Source organism: Acipenser ruthenus, chromosome 11 (assembly GCF_902713425.1).
Source record: "Acipenser ruthenus chromosome 11, fAciRut3.2 maternal haplotype, whole genome shotgun sequence".
Taxonomy (NCBI): domain Eukaryota; kingdom Metazoa; phylum Chordata; class Actinopteri; order Acipenseriformes; family Acipenseridae; genus Acipenser; species Acipenser ruthenus.
This window is the reverse complement of record NC_081199.1, coordinates 26,268,059-26,283,302: the sequence shown is the minus strand read 5'-3', so window position 1 is coordinate 26,283,302 and position 15,244 is coordinate 26,268,059. Positions and strand designations below refer to the sequence as shown.

Below are 15,244 nucleotides of genomic sequence, written 5' to 3'. Positions count from 1 at the left end.
AATTGCTATTTTTGCTGTACACTCAAGCAGTATGAAAATATGATTAAAAGATGAATATGAGGCAAAAGTACAGAATGTCACCTTTTATTTCTGGTGGTTTCAAGACATACATGTTTTACCAACTAAGAATAACAGCACTTTTAGAGTTCCATCCCCCCATTTTATGTGAACATAAGTATTGGGACAATTCAACTCAAAGCAAATATAAGAAGTATAAAAGCTAGTATTTAGTCGCAAATCCCTTGCATGCAATAACAGCAGTGAGTCTGCGACCCATTGACATCACTAAAAACTCTTGGTATCGGCCTTTGGGGAGTTTCTGACTTCAGTCTCCTCTTCAGCAAGTGGAATGCATGTTCAATTGGATTTAAATCAGGAGATTGACTTGGCCAGTCTAAAACTTTCCACTTTTTTCCCCTGATGAACTCCTTGGTTGCATTGGCAGTGTGTTTTGGGTTATTGTCCTGTTGCATTGTGAAGCGCCGCCCAATGAGTCTTGGCATTTTCTTGTACATTGGTAGCCAAGATAGTTCTGTACACTTCTGAAGTCATTCATGCCCATGCCATGACACTACCTCCACCATGTTTCATAGATGAGGTGATATGCTTTAGATCATCTGCAGTTCCTTTTTTTCTCCACACTTTTTTGCCTTCCCATCACTTTGATAAAGGTTAATCTTCGTCTCATCAGTCCACAAAACTCTACTGGCTCATCTCTGTACTTTTTAGCAAATTCTAATCTGGCCTTTCTGTTTTTGGTGCTGATCAGAGGTTTGCATCTTGCAGTGTAGCCTTGTAATTCTGCTGCCGAAGAACTTCTGCAAACAGTAGATTGCGACACTTTCACCCCAGCATTCTGGAGGTTGTTGGTGATTTCACTGACACTTATTTTAGGGTTGTTTTTCACAGCTCTGGTCATTTTTCTGTCCTTTTCCTTGGCCGACCTGGTCGTTGCCAATTGCTGAAGACACCAGTGGTTTCTTTCTTTTTCAGGACATTCCAAACTGTTGATTTGGCTATGCCCAACTTTTGTGCTATGGTTCTAATTGAGTTGCTCTTTTCTTTTAGCATCCAAATCGCTTGCTTTTCTTTCATAGACAGCTCCCTAGTCTTCATGTTGGATTATGCCTACTGACACCAAACGCAGACTCCAAAGGCAAAAAGCAAAGGATAGAACTGAGACTACACATTCACAGCTCTTATGTGTGAACAATCAATGCAACAGGAAACACCTGATCAATTAGAAACACCGGTGAGCCAAATGTCCCAATGAAAGTGCTGTTATTCTTAGTTGGTAAAACATATATGTGTTGAAACAGCCAGAAATAAAAGGTGACATTCTGTACTTTTGCCTCATATTCATCTTTTAATCCTATTTTCATATTGCTTGAGTGTACAGCCAAAATAGCAATTTTGACTTCACTGTCCCAATACTTATGGAGGGCACTGTATGTTGCTAGCTGTTTTTATTAGAACAGGTATGTTAGAAAGTACAGGCTTGGGACTTGAGTTGCCCTGTAGGTATAGTATTGGATCATGGTTTGGTATTCTTAAATCCAAAAGGTGCTGTGGGTAAAATCAAAATATCACTGTAGAATGGGTCCCCGAGTGATTCACCTGGTAGAGGCACGGTCATGTGGTGTGCAAGGTGAGTCATACAGTCAGGGGAGTGCAGGTTTGTGTCCTGGCTGTGGGAAGTTGCCGATCTTTTAAAAGCTTAGTTGAAATATGCAGTAAGAAAATAAGGTACTGTGATGCCCTATAAAGGTTTCCCATAGTAAAAGCATAGCAAGTGTAATAAAGCATAGTGAAAGCATGGTAAAGCACAGGTAGGCAGTGTGAAGCACACAGAGATATGGAGAAGCATCTAATAAACATGGCAAACCAGATTAAACTATGTTAAATACCTTGTATAACCATTGGAAAAGAATGGTGTTTACTGTGATAAACTTTTATAAGGGATGTGTCCCCAATATGTACATATTTACTGTTCACTCAAAAAAAAAAAAGCCTGAGCCAATGGCAAATCCCTGGTGTGCTGCTAGACCAATCACAGTGATTGTCATAGATGGGCCCAAAACTAGCCTGCTGCAATACATCAAAGGGCCTGCTCTGTAAAACTGCATTATGAAAACCAATGCCTAAAGGGACTGTGTATTCTATGGAATGCACTTTACAATGTTTCAGGGTTTTTTATGTATTCCTAATTTTAGAATTTGAGTAAACACACCTGTAGAACCTGGGCAATTGTATTATATTGACTTGTAGTCACAGTTTTCCCCAGGACACGTTCTGTAAGGTCTGGGATGTTGATGCAAGACTAGCGATAGCGGCTCGCTGTCCAACCTGACAGCAGGCTGATAGTTCCCAGTCAGGTCCGTTTGCTGATCGTTGTCATTAATAACACTCAAGGCCCCACAAAAAAACAAAACACCCTGTCATTCGTTGAGGTTTGGAAGAGTAATGGTCTGGAAGCTGTGCCGCTGGGGAGATGTTGCCCTTAAGCACAAATTGCTTTGGTCTTTGCTTCTTATTGTTTGGACTTTTTTCAGCTGTCAAATAGCTGGAGAGAGTGGTCTGTCTGTAACTTGTCTGCGGAATTATGAAGAATCTGTGAAGGTTTCCTTGATGTGTTTTGAGCTAGAATCACTCCACCTACCAAAGTCTCGGCTCCAGACAGCAATTCAATTATGTAGGAGAAGGACTGAAAAGGTTGCTTGTCTTCTTGATTTAACTCGCTTTTATAATAAAGCAAGGACAAATTTAAATACTGTAGAGGAGGATAGGGAGTACCTAATGAACATGAATGTATCCCTTACTCCACTCAGGCTGGCTTCTCTGTCGTCAGATTCATATAGTGTTGATCTACCCCCAGTTGCCAGTGTACAGTACATTACCCTTGCTCATGTCTCCTCCTGTCATCTTTCAACAAACTGCAATTAATAGCTTCCAGAAATATCACCTGTTGACACATTCACAAAAATCTTATTGAAAATAGTCCAAGAAAGCAAAAATTGTGTTTTGGTTTTCCCTTTTGCATTTATGATGAAAAAAAAAACAGGTGAAATGGTCTTTTTGTACTGGAATTTCATATCGCATTATTTAAGTGTTACAGACTATGTTAGTTAACAAAAATACCATCCTGCTTCATGTAAATATCATTTCACTAAGTCCACAAAATCGGTTAATTCGCTGTTAGGCCATGTTGACAGTAAATTGCACATGAGCTATACTTTTATTGTGTATAGTTCATCAATTCACTGCCTTCAATATATCCCAACGTGCAGGTGTCAGATTGTCTGATGGCACTACTGTATGTGGGCAGTAACAAAAATGGTTCATAATCTCTCTGGTATTTTCCTCTGTGTCTGTGTCATTGCTTGAGTAATGTTTTTTGTTTTAAAAAAGACATTTTTGCCATTTGCATTTCTTCATACAAGACTTCTTTAGAGCGAGTTTATAAGTTACTCAGTAAAATTGTTACAAAAATAGTAGCAACATAAGGGCAAAAAAACGGTTTTCCATCCACTATAAATTCTAGCGAATCAAAGGAAATTCGCTGTGACGTTTCGTGATGTCATAGCCTAATTTGCATGTGTCGCTACGTTTTCAGGTTATTCGCAAGAAATATACTCGCTAGAAGATTTTCCATACATTTTTTTAACTCACTCGCTAGTCTAGCGAGCATATTCTACCGAGTTAAGCTCTTAAAATAAATAAATAAATAAAATCAATGAACCTTGGCCGTGTTCCACATATGCAGTTCACAAAACCAACAATAAAATGTACATCCTGTATGGGAAAACTGAACCTGCAGCGAGTGTCAAAAATGATGTAAAAAAGTGTTGCATGCGTAAAAGGTACTTACAAAGGTAAAAGTATAAAACCTGCAGCATTGTTTTCACATATTTTCCCACTAGTTTAAAGGTTGCTTATTCTATTTCTGTTCTTTTGTTAGAAGTCTCAATTTTGTGTAGCACAGTGTAGGCAACTAGGATGCATACTACTAAACTGCATAAGCAGAAAGAAAAAAAAAGTTGTATTATAAAGCCATTTAAAAAGTATGTGTGTATACTGTATGTGTATGTGTATGTGTGTGTGTGTAATTATATATATATATATATATATATATATATATATATATATATATATATATATATATGCTCTTAAGAAAAAAAGACAATCAAACATTCAGTTTGTAGAGAAACCATTATTATTATTATTGTTATTATTATTATTATTATTATTATTATTATTATTATTATTATTATTTGGCTAACATATTTATTTATTGGGTCTTACTCTTTCTTATTGTAGTTTATCTGGACATGTACAATTGTTGAATAGTCCGTGTAGTATTGAGTCGGACTCGAAACTTGTTTGGAGGCGGGGCGTCATTCAAGCTGGAAGAGTGTGGATTGGCTGGTGCGGAAAGAGCTGAAACAGGGTTGGCAGTTTGACTGGCTGGTTTTGAGGGAGGGTGTTGTTTGGATCCAATTGATGACAGAATTGTGGACCAATCGTGTCTTTCCTGTTAATGTGCTGTCCAGTAGCTGCGAATTGAGCCTTCACTACGGTGTCCTGTCACAGACATGATTTCGCTTGTCTCAATGCGCGGATTGATTTAAAATTTAGTTCACAGTTAAGCACTTAAACGTTCCAGCGGGCATCTATGCAAAGTAGAAGCCTACTAGATCTGGAAGCTGATTGGCTGTTTGCACTCAATCGTTTTCTAATATATATATATATATATATATATATATATATATATATATATATATATATATATATATATATATATATATATATATATATATATATATATAACTTTTTTTAATAAACAAAGTATGATTGGGAACGTGGCAGGATCAGGGGTTGTACACAAATGCTGTCTGTACTAGCACACACTTCTGTGCAAATGTGCTGTTCACATGGCATGGTTTTGTTTGGAATAATGGCATCACTGACACATACTGTAACATTATTAATGCTGCATATCCCTGTTGCAAATTGGTTTCAATCACGATGAGCAAGACAGAACAGCTCACAGACTTTGAAAGGGCTGATAGAAGGCAAGTGGTTACAATTGTATCTGCACAAATTACTGGAGGACACAATATGATAAAGTATATTTTCACCCCAGGCTTCCCTGAAGGAACTGAAGAACAATGCAACTTGCAGGCTAGAGTCAGAGCAGTCCTAGCTGCCCAGTGGTGGCTTTATGCCATATTGACAGTATTATGTTTCTATATTTTCTTCCAGTTCACGATAAGCCATTGCTTCTTTATACTAATTGTGCTCTTCTTTCATTTCAGATTCAATGGGGAGTGGGACTTGGGCAGGGAGGCACTGGAGGACGTTATCTATAGAGCACAGCTGGAGCTTTACTCTCAGCCCCTTCTGGTAAGTTAGAGCGTTATTTCCATGGTTAATACAGTACAGGACCTTCTTGCTGTGGGATAACCAAAAGGAGGTACTGTGTGGTTCACCTGGTGAAGGCACGGACCCATGGTGTGCAGAATGAGTCAGACAGTCAAGGGAGTGCAGCTTTTGAGTTCTGGGTGTGCCGAGTTTTCGATCTTGGCTGGAGATCCGATGGTTTGGGGAGGTAAAATTGTCGAGAACTGCTTGACTTCACAGCATTACAACAGCCTTTCAAGGGCGGGCGCTGGATGGGTTCGAAACGACACATGCAGAGCTGGCTTTTTGTCCTGCAAGGGGCTGGTAGCTTGCTGAGGCACTTGGCTTGGTGGTGGGATCCAAGGACACCCGCTGACCTTCATTTCCCCTATGCAGTTGTGGTGACAAAACATAGTTGGACATTCTAAATCAAGAGTGGGGGGTGGGGGGTGGGGGGTGAAATAGTCAGACATCATAGAGAACTACATTGACATGCCTGAAAGCGGTACTATCCAAAATGATATTTCAAACACAACACCACAGACAAAGTTCCTGGATTGCATCAAGCAGATAACCACGGACAGGGGGCTGATGCTATCAAGAGTGCTGTAAAAATGCGGATTATAGGTTGATCAAATCAACCCCTGAGCTGTTTCTCCCATCTGCTTTCTCTCCCAGTGGTAGGATTTGTTTGCGACGCCTACAGTTTGCGTTGTCGCTGGGAATTTGACCTTGCTTCCCCTCCCCTCAGGTGGCTAACGCGATGAAGAGCTCCTTGCCTGCGAATGCTCCCGACGGGTCTCAGGGCCGGAAGGTGCTGAATATGGAGGTGACGCCCACGGTGACCCGGATATCCCGCTCCGCCATCACCACGGCCTCCATCCGCCGTCATCGGTGGAAGAGAGAGGGTAAGGTCTGGCAGAGGGGCTAGTGGAGGGCTCAGCGGGGATCCCAGAACACAGATTGCATTGTGGCCTTTTTAGATCATTTCATTTTCATTAACAGTAATGGTGAGCTTGAACCAAGACAGTTGTATAATATCATGTCCGGTCTGTTGCACACATATCTTAGTATTGTGCTGTGAGTATAGTAGATGTCCCCCTTGCCTTGATGTAAACCCAAGAAAATTAACCTCCATTTTAAGAGGTGGTTTGGAGGGAAATCCCTAATGTATGCTTTCAGAAGATTACTGACTACAGTACCTATAAAAAAGTATGATTTTAATAATAGTCTGGAATAATGGGCTGCATTTACCACTTCGCTTTATCAAAAAGGTCCCATAATTTAAATTTATATATCCCAGTTTAAGGGACCTGCAGTATGAAAATACATTTAAAAGGAAAAGGAAGATAAGAAACAGGTTTATTTACAGAAAGTGGAATTATTAAAAGTTTTTAACTACATTTGAAAACGTATGCTTTATCATTACAGCACAGGGCCCAAAACAACTACAGATTTCCTACCACTGACATCGTGCTTTTTAAAAGCTGAATAGAAATTTGCTGAGAGCAGGACAGGAATTGTGCATACCATGCTATAGGAGACGTTGTGTTGTCTCTTCTGAACCCTACAGTGAATTGCAGTTTATATACCATGCCTCGGCCCCTAGCAGCTAGCTGTACTGTCTGTCTCCTTGTTTTTGTTTCAGTGGATCTCGCGATGGTGTGGGTCTTTTGTCAGGAAGCAGCCAGTCACCGGTCCTTGCAGTTACTCAAAATGTTCAATCATACGTCTTTCTCATAACAATTAGTAAATATATTTCAAGAGTTGAAAGTGAAATACAAGTTTATTGACAAACAAAACATGAACATGGAATTGCAGCAATAAGTGCATGAGTCTGCTTGGCATACCCAACTCGAGCCAACTGCAGTATATAAAATACTGACACCAACAGGCCATAGTGCTTTTTAACAACTTGTACTTGGTGTGTCTATATATATATATATATATGTGTGTGTGTGTGTGTGTGTGTGTGTGTGTGTGTGTAAACACAATAATGTATGGGTCAGAATATATTATCACACAATAATGTCTCTAATTGGTTTTGGGCAGAAATGCATGAGTGGCACAGCCACAAGTTTATTACTAGCCCCAAACTAATTAAAAAACAATGTGATGACCATATTTTCTGACCCAAATGTTATTTGATATATTCTAGGTTTCTTATAGCATACAAAAGTGAATAACAGCACAATTAAACGGAGAAGAAATAAAACATTCAAAATAAAGACATTGTTCTGTTTCAAAGCCGTTTTCAAAATGGCCGCTCTAGTGCACTGATAGTGTAAGGATTACTGCCCACATTGTCAAACAGGTAACACAGCAATAATGATCCATGATGTGGTACGGAACAGAAAAGCCAGAGCACTGTTTTTATTTATTTTTATTTATTTTTAATCCTGCAATGATTTAGAGTGCAGATCTCAAACCCCAGTGCACTAGAGCAGACATTTTGAAAAGAGCTTGAAACAGACTTTAAAGTTAGAAGTGTAAAGTTGTCAGGATGTTAACAATGAAAATAAAAATGACAGTTACGTTAATTAAACAGTTGTAGCAACACATGGGAATGTAGAATGCTATATTTTTCAGAAACCCGCTACTTACTATTTAACCTCATTGTTTCCAAGCTCTAGTCATTCTTTGTTCTCATCCATGTCTTTATTTTGAATGCATTATCTCTTCTCTGTTGTACTGTGCTTGTTGTAGAGTGATAATGGGGGTGGTGTGTTTTTAGATGAAGAAGCTGCCGACCGGGGAGCATATATATATATATATATACAGTGCTGTGAAAAAGTATTTTCTGCATTTTTGCACATTGTATTTGGTCAGATTTTTTTGTGGGTTGTAGTAGTATATAGAGGGAGTCTGAGAGAAAAAATGACACCAAAGTTTGGTGCTTCTTTCATTTGTTTGGTGTGCAAGGCAATCAAACATGCAATCTTCAGGTGTGAAAAAGTTACTGCCCCTCCTACTTAACTCAACCCATTTAAAGGGATAATTAGGGTCAGCTGTTTGAGTACTTTGGTTAACAACCAGGCCAGATTTGGGCCAGCCCTGCCCAATATAAATCTAACTTTGGCCCTTACCATCAGAGTGAAGTTGTCAGCACACAGGTTCTAGAGGCACACCATGCCACGAACAAAAGAAATTCCTGAAGACCTCCGGAAAAATGTTGTTGATGCCTATCGGTCTGGAAAGGGTTACAAAGCCGGCTCTGAGGCTCCACCAAACCACAGTCAGAGCCATATTGTCCAAATGGAGAAAGTTTGGGACAGTAGTGAATCTTCCCAGGAGTGGCCGTCCTGCCAAAATCTCTCCAAGACCAAGGCGTAAAATCGACCAGGAAGTCACAAAGAACCCTAGAACAACATCCAGGGATCTGCAGGCCTCTCTCGCCTCGGCTAAGGTCAGTGTTCATGACTCCACCATCAGAAAGACACTGGGCAAAAATGGGATTCATGGCAGAGTAGCAAGGCGGAAACCGTTGCTCACTAAGAAGAAAATGAATGCTCTTTCAAGTTTACCAAAAAGCACCTGGATGATCCTCAAGAATTCTGGAACAATGTTCTATGGACAGATGAATCAAAAGTGGAACTTTTTGGCCGACATGGGCCCCGTTATGTCTGGCGAAAACCAAACACTGCATTCCACAGTAAGAACCTCATGCCAATGGTAAAGCATGGTGTTGGTAGTGTCATGGTTTGGGGATGCTTTGCTGCATCAGGAACTGGACATTTTGCCATCATTGAAGGAACCATGAATTCTGCTCTGTATCGGAGAATTCTACAGAAGAATGTCAGGCCATCCGTCCGTGAGCTGAAGCTGAAGCGCAGCTGGGTCATGCAGCAAGACAATGATATGACAGTTTTGGAATGGACTAGTCAAAGTCCAGACCTAAACCCCATTGAGATGTTGTGGCAGGACCTAAAACGAGCAATTCATGCTCAAACCCACAATGTCACTGAGTTGAAGCAGTTCTGCATGGAGGAGTGGGCCAACATTCCTCCACGGCGCTGTGAGAGACTAATCAATAACTACAGGAACCGTTTGGTTGCAGTTGTTGCTGCTAAAGGTGGCGTAACCAGTTATTGAGTCTAAGTGGGCGATTATTTTTTCACACAGGGGCATTGGGTGTTGCATAACTTTCTTTAATAAATAAATGAAATATGTATCAAATTTTTGTGTTATTTGTGCACTCAGGGTCCCGTTTATCTAATATTAGGTTTTGGTTGAAGATCTGATAACATTCAGTGTCAAAAATATGCAAAAATGCAGAAAATCAGACAGGGGGCAAATACTTTATCATGGCTATATATATATATATACATATATACACACACACACACACACACACACACACACACACACACACACACACACATACACATACACATACATTGCACATGGTTGTTTTAGTCATGGTTTTGAAAACACACACACACACACAGTACACTTTTTGTTCTATGAACTATATTTTGTGCCACTGCAGTAGTATCAGTAGTCCGGAAATATAACTGATTGGAACTGCTTTTAAGTTTAAAAGGACTGTGTCGTCTTATTATCTTACAGTCCTTACAAAATCACAAGAACAGCCAAATTAATGGAGAAGTCATAATAAAGGATGTCGTATTGTTAGAATTAGCATTTTGTGTTTTTATACTTTACGCAAACAAAAAAGTGTAATGTTCTATGCAAATTAGATGGAATGTAAATCAGACAACTTTCTTTAAATCTTGTATAATCAACATCTTGAACATGCAGTATATTATCCCAGTTGTCACTAATGTATTTACTGGTAAGTTCAATAAAATACTGTAACTAACTAACTATGAAAACCAGCTAATTTAAGCTACCTTTTTATTATTCCTTGTTAAAACTACAATACAAAGCAATGGAAATGTGAGCTTACCAGTCATGGGATATGAACCATTGCCATGATTTTGACTGTAATGATAGCCTTCGCCATCCACACAGGATTATGTGATTTTAGTAAATGCTGACGGGTCTCAACAGGTGTTATACACAGATGGTCAGACTTCCTTCAAGTCATCATTACCATGTTTAACCTAATCACCACCTTCTTACTGTACTGACATTGTTTAGGTGTGTGTCTCTCTCTCCTCTCTCTTCTCTCTCACTCTGCTTATTTTATGTTGCCTTTGATTGTCTAACCCTATATTTCCTTGTTCAACACTGCAGCGGTGGACAAAAAAACACCCCAAACAAATAAAACCTCAACCGCTAAAACCCAAACATTTTCCGGCTCTGTGTGTTGAATCCCAGATTGTTTTGACTTCTCAAACGAGGCAGACATGAGCTACCCCGCCACCCCGAACCGCCACGCCTCCTCGGAACCAGCAGCCAATCAGCAGCGAGAGAGGGAGGGGCCAGCGGTGCAGTTCAGCATCCCCCCGGTCACGCTTGAGGGTAGGCCAGAGCTGCAGACTGAAGTGAGGGAGTCTATGGAGCACAGAGAGTCATTCCATTCTAGTGTGTCTTTCTACTGCTCCCAGGCAGTGCTAGCTGTCTCTCATCCAAAACAATATTAAAAATACAACTGTACCCCCAACCAGTTCCATAAGGCCAGGCCAGGTTAGATCTGAGGTCAACCGCCAAGGGAAGGGTTGGATATTGCATGAGCCTGCATGTAAAACCTGCATCTTTGATCCATGATGCTTTTTGCACTCGTGTGCCACGACCAGTGGCATTGAATTGGCTAGGCTGTCTCTCTCCACTCTCCAAGCATGGCCACATTTTTCAAATTCCTTGAACCTTGTTTTTCCCTTCTTTCTTGAGTTTGATACACAGCAGGACCAGAGCTATTTCTGTGATCTAAGTAGCTGTCAGAAATTGTATTGGAGGGTCTGACGAGTCATGCAGTTTGTCAAGTCACCACTGGGGCTTTTTCTTTAGGTTTTTAAACATTGTCATGCTCTAGTGTGGTTCAACATAACTCTTTTTAGCTTCCATTTGGTAAAATAAGTCTCAGACCTATTGATGGATGTATTCTTTATAAAGTGGGCAATGCCATGCTGATGTACATGGTTAAATATCATACAGTGGCACCAAATGTTATTCAGGCAATTTAGAGTCAGTGTCCAAATTTGTATATATCATAGTGTAGGTTCAATTAGGTTAAACAAGAGAACAGTATTGAAGAAGATAGATTAAATACATTTGAAACAATTTAGACTTGACTTAAAACAAACCTGACCTTTTTTTTTTTTTTCTTACACTGATGTGAAAGCACTAATTAAAATATTTACACTTGGGGTAAATGTATGAACAGGTTTTGGTGCCACTGTTTAATATCCTCAAGCTAATAAATATTGCAGCTGTCCCAGGTTAATCAGAGGTATGTGAAGACAATGCCTCCACAAAGGGAAAGCTGCCCCAGGTTAATGGTTAGAGTACTTGGAGAAGGAGACTGTTTGTTTTCAGCAGCTGCTGTTGATAAGACACCCATTGGGAGGCATGTGTTTATGTACTTTTGTATTGTACACACATTCAAAGTGTATCATTTTCAAAATCTGCCAACTATACACATTTTCTGCCAAAGTTGAGCTTAACATAATAACATCTCTTATAATTACAACTCTCACTTTTATCATTAGACGGAAACGTGCTGAAACGTTGGCAAGCTGCCTCTTCGATGCACAGATGTGTCCGCTGGTGCAGCTCACAGCACTGCAGTGCAGCGTTGTGAATTTATTAAAGTCGTGTCACAGCACAGCCACGGTCCTGTCAATGAAAGATGGAAGCCCCAAACTGCAAGAAGATATACATGCAGGCAGTGCACTCCTTGTAGGGGCAGATTCATTCAAAAAATACTGTGCCTCTGTTATTGACCTATTCTAGGGCAGCATTAGATGGCATTTGCATGGCATATGTGCCTTATAAAGACAGCGATTTTATTGAGTTTTTAAATACATTCAAACCCTTTTAATATCAGTTCAAAGGGACCGACCAGAAATGGTGGTAATAAGTGGAGTTTATAACACAGGAAAATAGATCAGATATGCCTATTTTGCTGTGACATTCAAAATATCAGTACTAGGTATTGCATTAATTAAAATAGTGTTCATTAATACAATTTTTTTCCAACATAGTGGTAATAATTAGACATAAGAAAGCTGTAAGCATACATATAGCAGTGTTCTGTATGCTACTATATTGGCCTGAATATTTCAAGGTGAGACATCATTTTGTGGCGGTTGTCAGGATTTACCAGTTTTAATGAACCTTGACAACTGCATAAATCCTAATGCGCACTCCATAGCTTTGCTCATTTCAGCTCTTTAACTTTCTTCAGTATTATTTCTTAGTTATTCTGCCAGCTGAGCAGGAGATCCTATAAACTGCTTTTTTTCCTTTTTTGGGGCATGGGAAGGGCCCTGGTCCCACTGCATGGATTATTGCTCAGCTGCATGTGCATGGGAATGAAAAGGTCGGAGAGATACGACACGGTATTTTCAACTAGTGCTTTACGAGGTAGGATGTAGTGTTCAGTTATTCAAGTTACTTGAGCGGGCTGCCTTATTACAGATATTGAAAGGTCCTCTTACCTTCTAGTTGTTGCTCTGTGTCTGAACTCAACGGTGAAATTGGGGTTTGGTTATGGTCGGTTGTTTGACTGCATGCACAAAGTAAAGCACCACAATACATTTTACAAAAACAACATAATAATTGGATGTCTGTCCACTATATTCATCCATAATTTAGCTTTCTGTGCATTCTTCTATTCACCAAAAAGATTGTAAAGGATTTCTTTTTTTTAAATATATTTATGGATTATTTTACAGAAGTCTCGTTGCCCAAATGTCCCTCTGCGTACCAAATAGGCAAGCAGTCGAATGTTTAACTGACACATTCAAGCTCTGTTGCAGCTGACAAAACATCCAAAACTTCCAAGTGACTTAGTTCTTTCAAGTACAAAACTAACATTTTACTGTTCAGTTTAAAAAGGCAATGCAAGAAAAATGTCTCTCTGTAAAATTGATAATAACCATACTTTAAGGTAGGCTGGACCTTTTGAATGCTGTAATAACTATGTAGTGAGCCCTGAAATGAGGCTGATTGGTGCAGTGCTAGGGAGATTGTAGCTTGTACCTGTGTTCCACTGTCTGTCCCCTTCATGGATCCTCTGAGCTGAATGTCCTCTCTGTTTCGTACAGTCTAGTTTGCCTGTTGTTTGAGGTGTTGTGATCAGTTTGGTTTTGGTTAGTGGGTAGCAGGGACTGTAGCTGAGAAAAGCCTGTTTGTGGAAATCCAGAGGAACAATGGCCATGACAATTACAAAGACTCTTAATCCATCGTGTCCTTCTCTCTTCTACTCAAAACTGAGAGGGATCAGTTCCTATCGGCTCAGGTCCTGCTCTTGCTATCACGGCGTTATGCTGACTTGTAGAGATGAAGCAAAGAAACATCCACACGTCTATTGAAGAAGCTTGAAGAATTTTCTCACAGCCAATATGTTCTTTTCAGCACCTCTGGGTTGGAGTTTTTGTTTTTGTTTTTGTTTTGAAACAACAGGATAAAAAAAACAAGAACTGACTTACCAGGTTTTCATGGCCTTTCCGATACATGCAGTACGTCTCCCTGAAATGCGCAATTAGTAGGTCAAGCAAGCCTTACACATGGAGTGTACAATCCAGCATTGTTTTCTTATATACAGTGCAGTGTGGAAATTAAGTCACAGGACATGTAATTGGCAACTATTAAAGTTACAGTGCAGTACAGTATTGCATGTGTCCTGTGACTTAGTCTGTGTCCTGTACACTTTATGCATATTGACGTACCCTAAGCAGAGCCAATGCTGGGGTCTTCTCTTGTCTTCCTTTGGGAGGTAGAGACGAGGAATGGAGCATGCTGTTTTCACTCTCCCACTGTTGTCTTGTGCATGTCTTCTTGACTTGACTGCACCGTCTCTTCTCCCCATCTTTCCTTCACTGGATCACCATTGTGTTGAGACGTCATCACCTCATGTTTGTGATGGACATAACCCAACAAACTGTTAAAGCTTGCTCGGCTATGCATGAAGTAATAAATTTTATTTTTTTGTGGATTAGTTTGTTAAAATATGAATGCATTTGTATATATATATAAAAATTATCTTCTAGAAGGTTAAAGTTGCAGTATCTCCTTGTGTGATTATATAAGCTTGACCCTCTAAAAATGTCTTGCTATAGATGATTACTTGATGGAGGGGAAAAGTCATATTTTAAATTGACCAAAGCAGGTAAGAATGGGTCACAGAATGTTTAGAGTTATCAGCATTTGTACCATGCTGAAAATTCCTTGTCTCTTCCTTTTCATGTTTGATCCTTTATATGTCTATCAAAAATCTGAAATAACCCTGTAACACAACTAGGCATGGTAGAACTGGTATATGAAATGATCTAATTTAATACATTCATGGGTCAAAGTCCCATCAGTACCTACTTCTATTACAATTGCACACCTTCAGACAAAACAAGAACGCTTTTCAGACAGACAGCTTGGCTTCAATTAATAATAATTAATACAGTATGGAATAAGAAGGGAATATGTTTTAGAATCTTTTTCTTTATAAACATGAAAAAACTCCGGGCCATCTAAATCAATATACTGGACCAAATGAATGTGTTTATCCCCTTTAATTAAAGACCATTTACAGCAGTAATAATTTCAAATCCTGGTCCTAATAGGTTTCCTCATTCATGCAACGCCAAAGGGACTACTCCAGCCCTTGTAGCGGTCTATATCTTGCACAAAGAAACATTTTCACCCTCAAAATAATAGCTGTAAAAATCAATAACAGTAATATCATGAAAGGCAAGATAACAGTGAAGCCTGCTAGATTTAT

At 39.5% G+C, this 15,244-nt stretch overlaps 1 protein-coding gene across 4 annotated transcripts in view; it reads left to right on the top strand.

The window, feature by feature from the left end:
- LOC117426930 (hyccin 2-like) overlaps positions 1-15,244 on the top strand; it is a 72,781-nt gene that overhangs the window by 55,395 nt on the left and 2,142 nt on the right. For 3 of the 4 annotated variants that reach the window (XM_059033521.1, XM_059033520.1, XM_034045177.3), the window contains 3 exons: positions 5,316-5,403; positions 6,152-6,308; positions 10,684-10,827. In XM_059033521.1, coding sequence (XP_058889504.1) covers positions 5,316-5,403; positions 6,152-6,308; positions 10,684-10,827 — 389 coding nt within the window. The remainder of the gene's footprint in view (positions 1-5,315; positions 5,404-6,151; positions 6,309-10,683; positions 10,828-15,244) is intronic. The other variant, XM_034045176.3, reaches the window with a different exon arrangement.